The sequence below is a fragment of the Tinamus guttatus genome, unplaced genomic scaffold (genome assembly GCF_059628265.1).
Source record: "Tinamus guttatus ecotype Peru unplaced genomic scaffold, ASM5962826v1 Tinamus_guttatus_pri_ptg000942l, whole genome shotgun sequence".
Taxonomy (NCBI): Eukaryota; Metazoa; Chordata; class Aves; order Tinamiformes; family Tinamidae; genus Tinamus; species Tinamus guttatus.
In genome coordinates, this window is record NW_028289476.1 from 550,896 (window position 1) to 568,535 (window position 17,640).

Below are 17,640 nucleotides of genomic sequence, written 5' to 3' on the forward strand. Positions count from 1 at the left end.
TGAAAGAAAGACTCTGAATTTACAGACCCTATTTCGAGACGGGGAAAACACCCTCCGGAACAATTTCTAGCAACAAGCAAAGCAGGGAAACACAGTCTGTAAAACCTGTTTCAAAGACGCTACATCCCATCACCACCAGACCATGAAGAGACAGCTTTGAAAAACATTTATTTCAGCAACCAACCAAACTCACCCAACTGCCGCTCCCGGGCCTACCGCCGACCTCTCCGTGACGGGCCGAGAGGGCTTGCTGGGCTATTTTTACCCCAGGTCAGGATCACTGTGTGGCCAGACAGTTGAGCTGGCACAACACGGACAACGTGGACTGGCTTCCAAGAATTTTCTTTTTATAAAAACCAGCCTGTTGAGAGCCACTTGCCAAGCACGGCCAGGCTGGGTGTTCCAGGGTTCACGGACCCTCCAAATTTTCTTGCCCCAAAGCCTTAAGAGCACTGGAGGGCACAGGCTGCTGGAAAGACTGGTCCCCCTCACCCTCGTCCATCGTCCCACTAGCAGCTTTACCCTTCACCTCCAAGAGCATCATCCAGAAAAGAGCGTTTCTCGTTTGGAAAATGAGTACAATGTCATTTTTGCCAGCTTTTTCCAACTATTTTCTCCATTGCAACCCAGATCTTGAAGGAGGTGGCCACCCCAGGGTAGAGTAGAGCTATTAATAAGAGCGATTATTAATCTAGCCCTGTCTATAGCTTCAATAGTGTCTCGGTGCTATTTTCGGTTGGGATACCAAAACAGAAGATTTAAATAGTGACTTCACACAGGTTGGCACTGCTCCCAAAGAGGCATCCTCAATGCAATCAAGTGAGGTGGCCACCAGGACAGACAGGCACCTTTTCTCTTTCCTCAGTCAGTTTTGGAAAGACTCGCCGTGGCACGTGTCAGGTCAGCAACCCATCCAGCTGATGCGCAGGAAACAATCCCAAGGGCCGCCTTGGGGCTGCGGAGAAACACCGGCTTCCGTGGGCGTCCAGGTCCTCTTCCGAGCACACCGAGCACTGCCGGGAAGGCAGAGATCTGCCCACGCAAGCTGCGCGAAACGGCCTTTTCCGAAGGAGGAACAGAAGGCGAAGGCACGAAGCTGAAAGGGCGCAAAAGCACAACTGCTTTTTGCAACACCTCAGATGTCTTGGAAACAATTTCAAGGGAAAAGATTTTCCCTGCTTCTTTTTCATACATAAATACACATATATATAATATCTACATACATAAACAAACAGATTTCACTCCTTCCTCACAGTGTGCATTGTTCATTTTCAGATTTTATTCAAGAGTCAGATCCACCCACGGGATTTGTGCCCGTTTTCTGGGTGCAATACGTTTGCCGAGCCCAGGCCTGCCCCTCCTTGTCCATTCTCTACTCGCTGGGGTTTCCAGGCCCTTCCACGATGCCAGGAACAGGCTGGCCGTGACACTGCCCACCCGGTTACTGCCATACAGGTATAGTTGGGAGCATTCCGTGGATTTCTCGTGCCCCGAAGGTAGCAGGGCTTCCCTTGTGCTGCTTTAAGTCTGTCCAAGGCATCATGTGGTCAAAGCGCGTGGGCACTGAACGGGCGCGGGGCCTTGGAAGGACGCTAAGGCGCAGAGATGTTTCAGCGCTGGACCATTCTTACCACCCTAGTAAATGGGGTTTCGTTTGGTTTGCTTTTAACAGCAGCTTTACAGAAAGCTTCTTACACCAAGATAAGCAACTGCATTTTGGGTGTTCACTGCTTCATTCCCCTCGGTCTGTTCTTATATATATTATCAGATATTACCTGACTGAAAAAACATCTATCCCACTTGCATTTTTTTTTTTTTTGAAGATGACAGAGCAGCAAAGTAAACTTCACGCAGAAGAGCATATTTTCTGACACCTAACAACACAGTAATACTACAAAAGACAAACTCCTGATAATTCGCGGACAATGAAAGGTAGACAACTTGCACAGAAAACACTTGTTGGCTCGAACATGTGCCAAGGGGGCAGGGAGACAACCAATAACTGGTTTTCTGGACTAAGTTACACAAATTCTCTAGAAAGACCTCTCCAATTGCCCTATTCTTGGTCTCAAAGGTCCTCTCTTCGAAGGAGCGCGCTCCAAGGGTATTCAATGGCACTCTCGAGTACTGGTTAAGTCTCCGGTCCTGGGTGACCCGCCTCCGATTTGCCTTTGGTGCTGGGCAATAACAGCAAACATCTATTCCTGTGAAACCTGGTCAAGCACAAAGAGGGTTTAGATGTTCATCAACGGGACTAAGAGATAATCCCACCAAACCGTGGATCGCCTCCAAGCCCATTCCCCAAAATCGATCACTTCCAGGATAACTCCTGCGCACGGACAGACCCTTGCCTCAGGGTGCATTGCCAGGCCAATTATGTATATTTTTCCCTCTACCAGACAGGTTTTTAGCTTATGTGACCCATCTTCCACATCTGGGCTTCCACTTCAGGACCTAACTGACATTTCCCAACAAAAGGGGGACATGGGGAAGGGAAAAGCAGCAAGGCAAGAGAACCCACTCCACTAGCAGCGTTCAGGTAGTGCCCGGAATCAATACCTTGGACATCTCCCTTGAAAGCTAAACGACAGCCAGCCCAATTACCAACATCTCAGAGCAACGGGCAGGTTTTCCCAAACACACTTTGACACAGGGCCACAGCAGCACGCTGCTGCCAACCCTCCGGAGCACGTGTCAGCCAGAAACAGGCTCAGCGCAAGAGATTTTAAAGTGCCTGGGGCTAAGAGAGCAGGGAAGTTTCTAGAAAGAAAAGAGAATCCTTAACATCTTCCGTCTTATCTTTCTTCTCCAGGCCCTGGCTTGGTCGGCATCCGAGCACTGAGCACTTCTCTGCCCTCTGCCTGGTTTACTGCTTGTGGCTTTGTCCCCTCCTTCGAGCAGCTTTACAAGCTGTCCCCTTCCTGCCCCCTCCGTTTGACGGAAGGGCAACTTCCCCCAACCACCCAAACAGCATCCTGCTCCACAACAAAATACACCTGGCTTAGGCAGACTTGAGCCCCATGGCTCCACAAAGGCCCCAGGGTGCCTAAATCCATACGTGGTCACAGCACTGGGTCAGCCCATGACTTAGGTTTAGCCAGAGCCCCTGCTTAGCGACCCAGCTCCATAGACGGATCACGATTCTTCCCACCACCTTTTCAATTCCCAATACAAAATGGTGCCAATGAATTTTCTTTCCTTTCTAGCAGAAGGCCGGACATCTTCCAAATTCCACCGCAACGCGGAGTGGGAAGGCCTTAACCCTCTGCAGCGGGGAATCTGGGGTTTGTACTCACCAGGTCCCCTTGACGAACGGGACACACGCCTGCCCAGTTAATGCCTAGGCCCTTGTCTGCAATTCCTAGCTGAGCAAAACACCTTTGAAGTCTTTTAACACTTTTAAAAGAGATAGGCCCAGGAAACCACTGCCAATACAGCAATATCTTGGGAATGTAATCTTTGGCAACGCTTTTATGTTGGCAAAAGCCCCAGAGCAGATGTCATTATAGTTTATATCACTTCCCTGCACAAAATAAGCTCTACCTGCAAAAGCACTTTTTTTTTTTTTTGCTGGCAGAAGCTGCATCTGCACTAAGAAAAATCTGCCAAGAGCCTTTTTTCCCAGCAAAACTCTTCTTGCTCACACCATTACTAAATGATGACTTAGCAATTTACCACACCACGCTCACTTAACCCTGCTCCTTTCCACAGCCAAAAAACAGAGCCCCCAACAATGCCTCGTTTCAGGAGCCAGGATTTCCACTATAAGGAGTAGTTTTTACCTGTTTACACCTCAAAACACGTTTTCCTCAAAAGGCAGCACAGAAACTCCTTGAAGAAAGGACATTCAGCCAGTTCCCTTGTTCAACCTTGGTCACTTGTCCTTTTAAATACAGCTATCAGTATGTGTCTTCGCTGCAGTATCTAACCACTGTAGCCACTTTTAACCAACTACCTGAACTCACTCAAGTTTGAGAAAAAGCTCTGTTGGGATTCAGTGCAGAAATAATGGAAAATCACCTGCGGGAGAGCCCAAATGCAGGAATGCCTTTCCAGCCTTTTCCCCATTTCCTCATGGGGCTGCTTTAAAGACCTGACTTTCTACAAGTTTGTACTCGTTTAACCAGAAGTGCTTTAAAATCTTTTAAAACCAGGGAGCACGTGCAAACCCTCCAAAGCACCTTTTTCCCTTTCATGAAATAATAGGGAACATCCCTAGTCAGGTACGAGATTTTGTGTATGGTGAACGGGGCAGTAGCTGACAGAGATCCTGAAGAGCAGCATCACTGTTGGAGAATCACTGAAGCAGGAAAATAAATGATGAGAGACTGAGAAATGACTCAAGAAACTTAGCCAAGAAGCAAGTGTTCTACCTCTCCCTATATAAAAATCAAACCCATTTCTACTACCCCACTGTTAAATTCCCAAGGGAAGGCAAAGTATTTGACATTTCTAAAGGCAACAGTTCAGGATCTGCATGACCTTGCATATCAATTCCTTACTGCAACTGTCCTGAATAACTACACCTGCACTGACTATCAACTATCTCTGCTCAAGATGACAAAAAACATAGCAGAGTATCATTTCAAGTACTAAATTTTGCCTGCTTTGAGCAATACGAATAAGGAAATTTCAAACACATCCTCTTACCAAGTAGAGATGTAAATGGGAAAGGGCTTGTACACGCTCACTACAAAACAGACTAACGCAGATATAAAACACTTACAAAACAAAGAAAAAAGTCAGTTTGCCCAGACCGCCCTTTTGGTTGCCACAGCAGAATCATTAGTAACATATCATCATAGTGACAAAGGTTTGCTCATGACATCTTCATCGTAATTCTGATTTTTTTTGTTGCTTTAAAAAAAAAAAAAAAGAGTCTGTCTGCACACTCATGGGACTTCAACCCGAACACTTTTCACAGCAACGAGACAACTTCACAAAGCCTCGACTAGGTTAATTCATACAGGAATGCAGAACGTGAAGCCGCGTTCCTCATTTTAAGGCAGGGACGTTGCGGGAGAAGGGAAGCCGAGTTGCTATTTTACTGCTGGAGGTTCTTATCAACTTTCTATCAACAACTGTTGGCTGATTTGAAGTGTGCAACTCGCTGAAGCTCTGTCACTGCTGAGCACTTCCTCTGGGGTCTCACCAGGCCTTGGGGCTTTTGCTGGCCGATTTGAGATTTCTCCTCGGGTGACATCCTGGAGATGCCACACACTTCCTCTTGCTAGAAGCAGCCCTTAGCTCATCCTTCCACTCCTTCCACCTCCCTCTTTCTCAGCCCCGTGGCCCAAAGGGGACACAGATCACGAAGGGTTAACTTGCTCTTCGGGCAAGAAGGAGACTATTTACTCATGCGAATCCTCCTGTTTTCCCCTAATCCCTCCGCATGCTGCTGCTGGCCAGACAAAGGAATGCCGGCAGCGCTCGCGGTGGGTTACACAAGAGCTTGCGCAGGCCGAAGCCGTCCACCAGGGAGGAGATCAAAGTTTGCGACGAGGAGCCAGAATTCACAAGCTGAATGCGCTCCCCTGGCCACCCGCGTGCCCAAAACGGGCCACCAAAATTACGGCTTCAGGTATAGTTACATTTCTCCTGCTGACAGAGCACAGTTGAGCAACTCAATCACCACCTCGCCCGGCAAAGGGAGCCAAGCAACTGCCTGAAGGGTCAGCAGGGAAGCGGCTGATCAGAGTGAGGAAGAGGAGGCGCGTTTGACGAAGGCATCGCTGAGCCCTCTACCCAGCCCTGCAAACCAGCTCCATGGGGAATGCCCTAAGCCAAGGGCATCCCACGGTAGCATGGAAGCACGCCGGTAGGCAGGCCCCTTTTTGAGGCTGCAAGAGAAGGGGAGCACCTTCGAAGCGCTGCATCTCCCTAAGATCACTGCAGGGACCAAAAACCCAAGCTCGAGGCCGGGAGCGTTACTGGTGGACACGCAAGGGAAGTCCAGTGACAACTGCCCATTGCGCCTAGCCCACCGCTCAGAAACCAAAGGGAAAAACCCAGGGGAAGTTGTTGGGAGTGATGGGCTCTTACTACACAGTGACTCTTCCACCTTCCCACACGCATCCAAGAGCTGCATGGACAGGAGAGCTGGGCAGGCCCTTCTGGGGCTTTAATGTAACGGCCTTGCTCAAACACCAGCTACTTCTCCGGTGGCTCTAACAGAGTTTTGGTGAAGTAAACAGGTCAAGTGTCCCTCACCCGAGCACTACGCTGACACAACCTATCCCACGGGACCCTTCAGGGCTTGACCTAGCTTCTAGCAACAGGTGTCAAACAGAAACCTTTAGAACCACTTAAAATACTTATGGCTATACCTCAGAAGGCAGCTTTGTGCATTCACCTTCACAGCAGAAACAGCAAATGAGTTTAAGAATCCTTGGGAGCAACTCCCCAAAAGGCAGTTATTTTTCCAGCTGGTATTTTCAGGTGCAGTTTCACCAGCTCTCTCCTGAAGTCTGTGTTTTTACTGAGCATTTGCCACTCCAAGAGGATTTTATTTTGCTCAAGCAGAATCCTTCTTAGCAGCACCTACCCCCATATCCTGCTTAGCTGCTGCAAACCAAGGTTAAGAGCCTACGTCCCTCATCTGGGGAGGTAACACACACAACATCACGCTGTCATGCACAGGCTATTCCTTTGAAGCACTGGGAAGGCAGGAACCAAATTATCAAGCTTGTAATTTGTCTTTGCAGATGACCAAGAAGCCGAGTCTGGGGAGCAACCAAAGGGCACAACTCCCAGCGTGTTTCCACGAGGCAGGCCAAGGTTTCCAGAAGAGGTATCTAAGTTATGACAAAAACAGCTCTTTATATTTCCCAGAAAATACTTCTAATGGCTTATTAGCTTCTTCCTTCTTCAGAAGGATTTAGATACTGTTCAAAGTACCTGTGCAAGGCTCTGAATTTGAAATTATTGCTGACGTTGGCAAAGGTCCTTGCTCTCTAAAAACACAGAAAAGACTTGGTGCAGAGTTGCTCGAGCCACTGTGTTCGCGCAACACTCAAACGCATTTACCACAATGAGCTAGTCCAAATACCAAAAATAATCACCCAGCAAACAGCCAGGAAAACAAGGGACTTCATTTGAAAGGTGCCTGCAGTTATGGGGGCATTTCAAATTCGAAAGGCCGACTGACAAAGTACGAGCGCTCCCGAGACCCGGCTCCTCGTGCAGCCTCCGACGGCCGTTTCCGAAGTGCTCCTGGAAGCGGCGTTGCCATCACGGCTCCAGATCAAAAGCAAAACCACGGCAAGCAGAGGCAACGCACATGGGCCAGAAACGCTCCCCATTCCCCAAAGAAAAACCTGCAACAGTAAAGACCAAAACATCATCTGAATTTTCATCACCAAATCACAAAATAAGAGTTTTGGCTCCGGCTCGTACGGAGTCTCCGGCACCGACACCCTACAAGCGTCCATCCTTTCTCAGCCATGCAGGCGCCTATATTCTGGGCCACATTCAAATTCCATTTGGAATTCCGGGTCCCTGCAATCCCTCCAAGCCCCTTTTACAGCAACGGGGCTGCAATGTTCTTGCAAACGCAGAAGCTACTGGATGACTGCCTGAAATACAGCAGCACTGCACATCTGTACGCGCTCAAAAGCCTCCCAGCTTTCTTCACTGGTGCCCAATAATAAAACACAGCCAAAAGCAAACAAGCAAAAACACCTCTTTATTTTTAGATGCCTTCAACTCAAAAAATAGGAAAGGAGATCCACAGGCCCGGGAGTGGGACAACCCTGAACAGATGGAAATGATTTCTGTATGAAAATCTCGACTCACTATTGTAACAGGAGCACAGTTCAGAGTTGAATGATCGCTTCCTTACACTGCTCTGCTCCATCTGACCCCAAATCCTGTGGAACAGTCTCCTCGTTTGGCTTACCTTGTTCAGGAAAGAATTGGGAAAAGAGCTTATTTTCAAACTAGAAAATGAAAAAAAAAAAATACAGCAGGCATCAGGGAGACTTGAGGGAAACACTGTGCAAGGAGCTACCTTTGACTTACGAGTCAGTGCTGCCACTTCAAACTAACAACAAAGTGCTGCAGGTCTCAGCTTTAAGCCCAAGGAGGGGGAGACTGTCACAGCAAGACCTGCGTCACGCTCCTGAACATATTTTTTGGCCAAACAGCACTAAGGAGAAACATGAAACAATTCTGTGCAGGGCCAACGCTACACCTCCATCACAAAAACAGAGGCAGCATCAGAAGCTGGTTTGTATTTCCAATAGTGAAACTTAACTCATGCAAGCTTAAAAAAAAACAGGAGAGGCAGAAGCTGGGATACGTGGGAAAGCGTAAACTGCAGCTTCGTTTTGCGTCTTACTTCCAGCGTACCACGTTATTCCCAGAAATAGCCCTTGTTTCACATCACGAAGCATGAAATGAGAGCTGCCGTTTCAACCCCGACTTCTCAACGGCACCGGAGCCACCACGTCCTGGTGGAGGTAACGTTTCTACTTTGCATGGCCAGTTTGGTTCCTAGCAGCTCAAATCAAACCCACAGGAAATGCCAATTACTGTATCTATAATTTAGTATTCCCCCTTTTTAAGAAGAGATGAATAATAATACAAATATTTTAGAGCAGTTGAAACCAACAACAGTGTTTTCAGTTTCACTTTGAAATATCCCCAATACATCCCAGTCCCCATCTGCAGCAATGTCCATTGGTAGAAAGCTGCTCGTGGTGATTTTTGTAAAATTACACTGGGGCAAAACAAATCAGCATCAATTTTGACTCAGGGCCAGCCACAAGATTTACCCTTGGCCTAACAGGGAAATCTAAAGCGCTGAGCAAATGTGCCACTGAAGTACGATGTCTAGGGTAGGCTGGAGACTCGCACATACAAAAGACTTTTCTACCCCATCCCTGTGTCATTTATAATCCTTCGCACAACGTTTTCTATTAAATTCAGAACTACAAGTCTTGTTTGGGACCAGATACAGGGCCATCTCCAGAAAGCCGCTGTGGTCCCGTAGAACAGGTCTTGGGAACAAGCTTTGTCACAGTGATGTTTGCTCCTTGGAAATATTAGATGCATTCCTGCTATAATGAAACACCTTGTAAACGCCACACGACAGAGCTGCATGTTTAACAAAGCGTTTCCTTCCTGCATCACCACATTGAGGACCCAGCAGCCACTCACTGTAAAACAGTCAGTCCTGGATTAAGCCCAGTTAGAGGGTTGCAAGGGGATCCAAGCACAAGGAGCATCAGCCTGAAGCACCGGTTCCCACAGCTACCTGACACTTTCCAAGAGGTTTCACGAACTCCACATTTTCAACGCGTCATCTCCAACACACAATACAGTTCTAAGCACAAGTGTGCACGATAACAGCAAGCCTTGTTGCTCCCATCCCTCTTTTGGGCAACGTATTTTGACTGTTTGGCAGTAGCATTGAATTACACCACCGCGAGGGAAAATTCCCGAGTTACGCCCAGGAATCGGGACGTTTTGTTTTGTTCCAGCCTCCCTTTAACACGGCCACTTTTCCCAAGCAACAATAGGTTGACACTCGCTGTAACAGAGCTCTGTTTAGTGGCACAGCAGCACACGGCGAATATTCGCGGCGGTCTCTCAAAAAAGCTGCTCCCCGACAAATTCAACAAGTGGGTAACCGTAACGTGGGGCTTGGGCATCTTTTAATGTCAATTTTTTAAAGCCACTGAAGACCTGACTCTGTTTTCAAAGCACCCACTCAGGTTTATCATCAGCTAAACAAGGAAGGAATATTCAGTACAAACATTCAGGTATCGCACACTCTCTGTTTTGCTCATAAAAAATGTTATCTTAAAGCCTTGGGGGTTAATGTTTTGTTGGCATTCTGCATTTTTTGTTTTAAACCTGGGTCTCGAGCAATTTTTGCCCTCCCTCAGAGCTGCAGCCGAGCATTTTCAGTACCTTTCCCACAGGTTACAAAGGTCCGGACAGAACAAAGGCAGTCAGTGACATCAACCCCAGTCAGTGACATCACAAGGATGTCACTCAGATGCTCCAAAAAAGGGGGCCGAAAAGAAAAAACGACCCAAGGCAGAAAGACCCAAAACGCACAGGTTTGCAAGGAGAAACGCAGACCGTGACACGTGCTATTTGTTCACAGCAGAAGCAAACACACTGCTCTAACGTTTGCAGGTTTATTTTCAGAAAATCTAGAGCAAAGATATAAATAGCAATCAGAGATAAAAATAGAAAAAAAAATAGTAAAGACTTATTTGGAGAATCCTTCCTGAAGGACTGAGAGGAAGAGCACAGTTAAGTCCGGGGGGAAAACACCTCTTAAATAAAAACTTTTGTTTAACGCAACTTGCAGACACTGCCCTTCATGCCTGCATTTTTGCAGCTGCTCTGTAAGTTATTCCATACAAAAAAAGGGGGGGGGGCGGGGAGGCAAAAAAAAAAAAAATCTTACTTTAATGGCTAAAATTTGAAATAACCCACCGAATGAATCACTATTCAATGAATTTACAGCAGCACAAGGAAGTGATACCCTGGCCTGAGGCTGGAGCTAAAAGTCCCAGCCAGGCATCAGTTAAGGGGTTTATTTTTGCACGTGGGGAAGAAGGGGAGTTCTTGTTAGGTGGCACGTGGGGTCAAATCAGATTATTAGCATAAGTGCTAAACAGTCTGTAAAAATCATCATTAAGCACCTGAAATCCTGCTTATAGCCAGGCAAATCTGCAGCACCAGTGCAAAAATATTCTGAGTATTTGAGTCATCCTGAAACCTTCCCCATTCACCGTATGCTTCGTGGTCTCCCAAGGCCAAGTGACCCCAAAGCAGCAGGTATTGGCTCTAAGGGGCCCTCTCCAAAAGCACACTGCTCTCTACCCGCATAAATTGCACGTTTGGTAGCCAAAAAGTCTGCCACAAAATAGCTACTATTTCAGCAAGGTCTTCATCAGATTAAACCCCCATAATTAAGAAGTTTTTCCATATACAGATGCTATTTGGAAGTGGCTAAAAAGGATTGGAAATTTGGTCTCCCTGACTAGCATTTATTAAGTAAAAAACTGCTATTCAAATGCAGCCTTTTAGCACAGACTGGGGCCCAGCTCCCTATGTATGGGAGTTATATGGGCCGTGCCTCATCCCCAGACACAGATATTCTGCTGCTTACTGATACCTTTTCACTCCAAGTGCAAAGATTAACTTGAACGAAAATCATATTTATACCTGCTTTTTGGATCAGAAATTGGTGCCTTGGCTGATTACAGGGCAGAAGACTTGCAGCCAGCTTTTCCAGCTATAGGGCTCCCTGCATCACAACTTCACTGGAGCAAAGAAGCTGCCGGACCCTACAAACCATAACTGCAACCATTATCATGACACCAAGATCTGAATTTCGACACACAAAGACCAAAATTCTTCGGGGCTAGACTGGAACAAGTGAATCACAGGCCTGCGACCAAGGATCTGCAGCAGGATCCTGAGCCAACGTGAGTCCAGAAAAGGTTTCCTGAACCAGAAAAGTGGCAGCAGCAGTCCTGGTCGGGTGCCAGCAGCAGGAAATAAACAGCACAGAGCCCTGCAAGCTTTCGCCACAAGCAACAGCAGCGAGGATGACCAAATACCCAAGCACCAACTGAATTAAGCTCATTTACCTCCAAACACACTAGAAAACAAATAGCAATAACCTGGTGTTTAAAAGCAATTCAAGACAACTGTGTGTTTTTCTACTCTCTTCTGACACATTCTAGAGCTTAGGCTGACTTTACAGCTCATGTTTACACTGAACGTAAACCAGTTTTCTGTACTCTTCTCTATTAAACCAGGAACAACAACTGCAAACCCACTGCTGGTAACTAAAATGTGGCTGCGCAGGCAGTTTCCCAACAAAAGCAGGGCCCTCTGCAGCTCCCCAGGTCCAAGAAGGGAGCAGAGTCCTTTACCTGTATTGACTTTTGCCCACTAGTCCTGCCGCTCTGACGTCAGGCACACGAGTTGCACGGCTCAAGGGCGGCGCAAGAGAAGGAAAACACACGGACAAGAAGCCGGGACCTCTACTGAGAAATCAGTTTGGGAAAAAAAAGGAGCAAATTCAGCGCATGGGCCAAGACAGGGAGAACCCACCAGCAGGAACACGCGCTGCTGCTCAACAACGGGGACGTTTCCGCCACTTTGCTCACGTACAGATAAGAGAAATGGTAGAATCCGCTCCGTGCAAACACTAAGGGCCGTGGTTTTCACTGCCTTGCTCATTAAACACATGGCGCCCATTTCAACCACTAATTCAGCAAGCGCCACTTGAGGTTAGCAAACATTTGCATGGCTAACGCACTGCCTGCACATCTGCGCCCCAATATCAGGATCAATAACTGGCAGCAAACAGATATCTGCATTTAACAAAGAGGCCTCCCTCAGCTGTGCACTCTAGCAGCGAGAAAGCTAATTTAGATTCCTTTATCCAGTCTAAGGTGCTATTATTATTATATTTTGACTTCAGAAAGGTCATTTACTGATTTCCTAGCCGAGCGCCCGGGCAGTTGCTTGCACCACACACAGCAGCATTTTCCAGCGGCTAATGTCCCACTCTGGAGCACACGCTCCGGAGCAGCGGAGCTCACACAAGGAGCCAACAGCCGATCCGCGGGGACCGCAGCCTCCGGAACAGGCCGGTGGCCTCTTCCTGCTCGCCTTCCCCCGCGAGGGGGAACAAAAGAAACCCCCACGCGCGGTGCCTGTCACCTGTGGGAGAAACAAGGAAAAACCTGGGGCAAGTGGGGACAAAGCGGGCCCTGGGGACGGGCTGGCTCGGCGGCCTAGGAGTTCTTACACCCCCTGCTAAACAAGGGGGTGGTGCAGAGCGGTGTTTTGGGCCCAGATGCCTCCTGCAAGAGGGGGGTGGGTTCACAAGGGCCCCCCTCCCCAAGACACCCCCCTGGCGCACCTGGATGACCTCGTTGACCTCACGGATGCACTCCACCATGTGCTGCAGGATCTGCTCGGCCGTGAGCACCTCGTAGCGATAGTCCTCGTCCTGCTCGGGGCCGCCGCCGCCGCCGCCGGGGCCCGGCCCGCCGCCCAGGCCGCCGCCGCCGGGCCCGGGGCCCAGCCCGCCCGTCTCGCCGCCCAGCAGCCCGTCGCGCTCGCCGCCCACGCGCAGCCCGGCCTCCACCAGGTCCACCTCGCCCAGGTCGAGGTTGTCGTCGTCGGGCTCGTCCTCCTCCTCGTCCTCCTCGTCCTCCTCAGCGCCGCTGTCCTCGCTCTCCTCCTCCTCGTCGAACTCGTAGTTGTAGCCCTCGTCCGAGTCCATGGCGAGGCGCTGCGGGTGGTGGCGGCGGCGGCGCGGCGGCTCCCGCCCCGCGCGCTGCGCGCCCCGCGCTGCCCGCCCCGGCCCGGCGCGGCCCGGCCCGGCCCGGCCGCTCGCTGCCCCGCGCGGCGCCGCCGCCGCCGCCGCCGAGCCAACAAAGGGACGCGGCGGGGCCGCTCCGTCACCGCGCGCCGCGCACGCACGCACGCACGCACGCACGGCGCCGCGCCTCACGTCACGCGCACGCGTCACGCGCCTGCGCGCCGCCCCCTCCCCCGCGCGCCAGCCCTCCGCGGCCGAGGCCTGCCCGGCGCCATCTTGAGCGCGGCGAATGAGGGGCAGCGCCGCCGCCATGTTGGGGGTGGCGCCGCCATTGCGCGCGCCGGCCGCTCCTCCCGCCCCCGCTCCGCCCTTCGGGAAGCGGCTCTCAGCGCCCGGCGTCGCCGCCCATGGCCGGGCCGGCTGCCTCCTCGCGCAGCCGCGGTCGAGCTGGGCACGGGGAAACCGGCTGAAAATGAGAATCCAGCCCCAAAAAGCCGCGGGGGGAGGGGGCTGCCGACGGACCCGTAAAGCGCAACCGCGGCCGGGCCTGGGCTGGTGGCAGCGGGCGCTGCCCTGGCGGGAGGCGCGAGCTGCGGCCCCCGTCCTGGCCGGGGCATCCACCCTCCCGCCCCGCGCCGCTCCCGGGGGGACAAGAGCGCTCCGGGGCCGCGGCCGCCGCCTCGCACTCCCGGCTCCCCCCAGGCCTCGCGCGGGGCTGCTGGGGCTGAAGGACAGCGGGAGCCCCGAGACACGGGCAGCCACGAGAGCGCGCAGCCTCCCCGGGGCCGTAGTAGCGCTAAAGCTCTGTCTTTCAGAAAGACGTTTAAGCCTTCTTGCGCAGGAGCCGAGGTCAGGCCTGCAGCACCTCAACAAATCCCCAGGCGTTAACAAAACGTCCCTCGGACAGAGGCAGCAGCTGAGGCAGCCCAGCTGTGGGACACTTACGGACGCCATTAAAGCCATAACCCCTGCTGCTCAAAAATATTCCTTGCTATGAAGTTTCATCCATGGCTCTTGCAAGGAATCATCATTCCAGTTATGCCTGGTTTTCCATTCCTTACAAATTTTGCCCAGTGGCTCTCCGGGTACCCAACCCAGCAGCAAAAGGTACCCCAGAAAAGCAGGGCTGGTGCCATGCATGTGTTACAGGGGCACCTCCTCTGCCTCTGGGGATTTTAGGACTCTCAAAATCTTCTGAAGAAAGTCAAAAGCCACTGTTCTGCCCACTCTGAGAAGTGATTTAGATCTCTGAAGGCACCTGGTGCTTTTTCATTTGTCTGTTGCAAGAGCCTAATTGCAAAAGTGATTCTAGTAAGTGCTAACATTGATGCTGACAGGCATAAAATACTGTGTTGCCATCACCTTCCTCCATGAAGTTAAGCACAGGCTGAAGGGATTTGCTCACTCAGGACCCTTTTGCACACTCCTTTCATTGCTGCACTGGGGAATCTTTCACTACACATCCGCAGGCTCTTGATGGATCCCCGTGCAGCAGATTGCCTGGACCTACAGGCATGATTGAGGGGAGCCAGGGACAGCAGCCACCTTAATTCAGGCTCCACAATAACTCACAGCACCCTCCCTTACGCCTGGTAGCACCAGGCAGGGCCACGTGCTTAAAATTCTCCCATGTGGCTCTGCCACCAACTCTCCCAGTCTCTTCGCTCTACCAAAGAGCCACCGAAGTGCTCCACAACTCCAGCTGGGACTGGGCAGATGGCCCTTGGAAAGAGCCCTCCTCCCCTGCTGCCCAGTAAACATGGTGATCCCCTGCTTGGGAAAAAGAAACCCAAGGGATTTCTCCATGCCTGGCTCCAGGTGCCTCCCGTGGTTTGATTCGCCTGCCAGTGCGCCCAGCAGCTACTGCAAGCCCCAGCTGAGATGCCCCTCGGGTCACTGCTGGTTTTTCAGCCTCCCCAGAGCTGCACAAGCTGCAGATAACCCCGAGGAAAAAGCTCTGCAAGCACCAGCAGTGCAAGTATCTCTAGGCTGAGCTCAGCATCATTTCTTCAGCTAGGAATACAAATCCTGCTGGCCGATTAACACATCTCACCTCACGCTTGTTGCCTTAAGCTCAGTTTTTAGGTTCATGTTTGTTATAGTGCCGCTCCAGTTCAAATATCATATTTTGCCAAGAATTAAAGGTGGTGTAAACAAGCAAATAGAGAGCTTTACGGGCTGACTTACTCTTCATCTGCGGCATGAAAATTCAAGTCAAGGACCTGCAGGTGTTCCCAAGAGATGGTGAGCATTTCCCAAAGCCCCCTTGGAGCCACAAGGGCTGCAGGTCCACTGGCCTGGGAGCTGCCTTCAGGAGGGAGCGCGCTTAAAAACCGGAGACCCAGGGGAGCGCCCTGGGAGCATTTCCATGACCACACACACCAAACTGATCCCAGAAAGTACGAGCTGCCTCTCAGCGGGCAGGACAGCTTGGACTCCAGCCCTGCAAGGCGCCGGTGCATGCAGGCGCGCTCAGCATGGCTCGAGCGGTGTGTGGGGACCGGGCTCCCCGCAGCCCTTTCCCTGGCTCTTGCGCTCCTCGCCAGCAGTGGAATCTGTGTGCAAACCACCCTCCTGATTAGATGCAGATGCAGCCAACGTTAGAGGGAATTCAGCAGGCTAATAAAGGGCTTTATGAAAACAGCAGCAAAAAAAAAAAAGGCTGGAGAATGAGGAATTGCACTGAGAGCCCAGAGACCACCCTCATGCCCCAAAGGCAGCCAAACTGGAAACACCCAAGTGTGAAATACAGGCCAGACTTTGGGGCAGCCCATAGCAGAAGGAATACGGGTTTCTACCTCCTGCAGGGTGCGGATAATCCAACACAGCCCTGTTGCAGCCCGTGAGGTCCCCCAGGCCCCTTTGCTGGGCATATGGACCAGGGAAAGGTGCTCAATATCAGTGACTTCTAGACCCTACTGCTCTGTGCCTGATGCAGGAAAGCGTGAAAGCCGGTCATCCTAAGCAGAGGCTCCAAAGTTCAGCACATGCTTAAGCCATTTGCTTACGTAAAGATGCATTCCTGAATCCAACTGCTAGTCTAGATTAATGCCAGCCAGCTACAGATGAACTTCTCTGAGTCATCCCCTGGAGACATCAGGTCCCCTAAAATAGCAACAAGAACAGAATACACAAGAAGACTTGAATATGTTGACAGAAAACTACAACCACAACATTTTACATAGTGTAATGAACATGCTACCCTTACACAAACTGAAATAAGGATTTGTTTCAAGCCAGGACAATGACCCCCCCGCAAAAGATAAGCCCCCCCCACCCTTGGATTTCAGTCTCAGGTGCTGGGAATAACCCTGCTGATGCTGCTGAGCTTGCCTGACAACAGCAGCAGGCAGCATTTTTCTTTCTCCTGCTTTTTTGATACAGCAAAGCAGACTGAGGAAGCAGCCAGAGACACCAAAATCAGTGGATGTCATCAGAAACGGAATAGCAACAGCTGGCATTGCAGAGGGAGCACTTTGTAAAGGGAAACATAGCAAAACAAGCTCAAGACCTCAAAAGCTGCATGTAGGCAAGTAATAACCTTAAGACAAGCAGGGGAAAATTTCAGAGGGGAGAGGAAAAAAAAAAAAAAAAGAGAGAAAAGTGCTATTTTCTCAGAGGTTCCCTGCAGATTTTAATACTCCCACTGCTCTGTTTTTCAAGGATTCCTATTTCTTCTTGCCATTTGACTTACCTACAGCAGAGGTAAAAACAGCCACCCAAGGCTAATGGGCCAGAGCAAGGGGCACAAGAACCAGCATGGCACATACTAAAGCACTGTGTCCAATAAGGATCACAACACCTCTTCCTAGGGAACACCAAGCAGAGGTGGGGGGTTATCAAAGCCCAAGACCACCAATAGGCCATTATTGCCCCCAACGGGGCTCACCTGGGACCCCCACACCCTCTCAACATTGCTCCAGGATCTCTATTTAAGCCCAGCTTTGAGGGGCACCTTATTCTCTGAGTTGTGCTGTAGGTGCCTTTGCTTCTATATCTCTTACTGAGCTGTAGGGATTTCCCTAACTGACCTCAGACTTGCATCAGGGTGATGTTTTTACCTGGTGGCTTTGGGAGAGTTGATAGACCCTAATGCTGTCATCACCATGCCCGTATTGCTTGGGTCACCTGCTCTGGGCCTATGATCCACTGGTGAGGTGACTGCCTAGTCTGTGGTGTAGTCACCATTGGCTCCCAGCTTGTCTTCCCTTAGGAAGTAGCCAGCCTTTGCCAGGGATGTGGAGGAAAGATGCAGCGCTGGGTCAGTGCTGAGCTCCTGGCAGCACCAGCTGGAGCCTTTCCTGAGGGACCTCAGCTCCTCAAACCCATGGGTG

General features: G+C 50.6%; 1 protein-coding gene across 1 annotated transcript in view; it reads right to left on the reverse strand.

The window, feature by feature from the left end:
- ARIH1 (ariadne RBR E3 ubiquitin protein ligase 1) overlaps positions 1–13,315 on the reverse strand; it is a 47,525-nt gene extending 34,210 nt beyond the window's left edge. The window contains exon 1 of the mRNA XM_088538179.1: positions 12,902–13,315. Coding sequence (XP_088394305.1) covers positions 12,902–13,267 — 366 coding nt within the window. The 5' untranslated portion in view covers positions 13,268–13,315. The remainder of the gene's footprint in view (positions 1–12,901) is intronic.
- Positions 13,316–17,640: the final 4,325 nt, after the last annotated feature.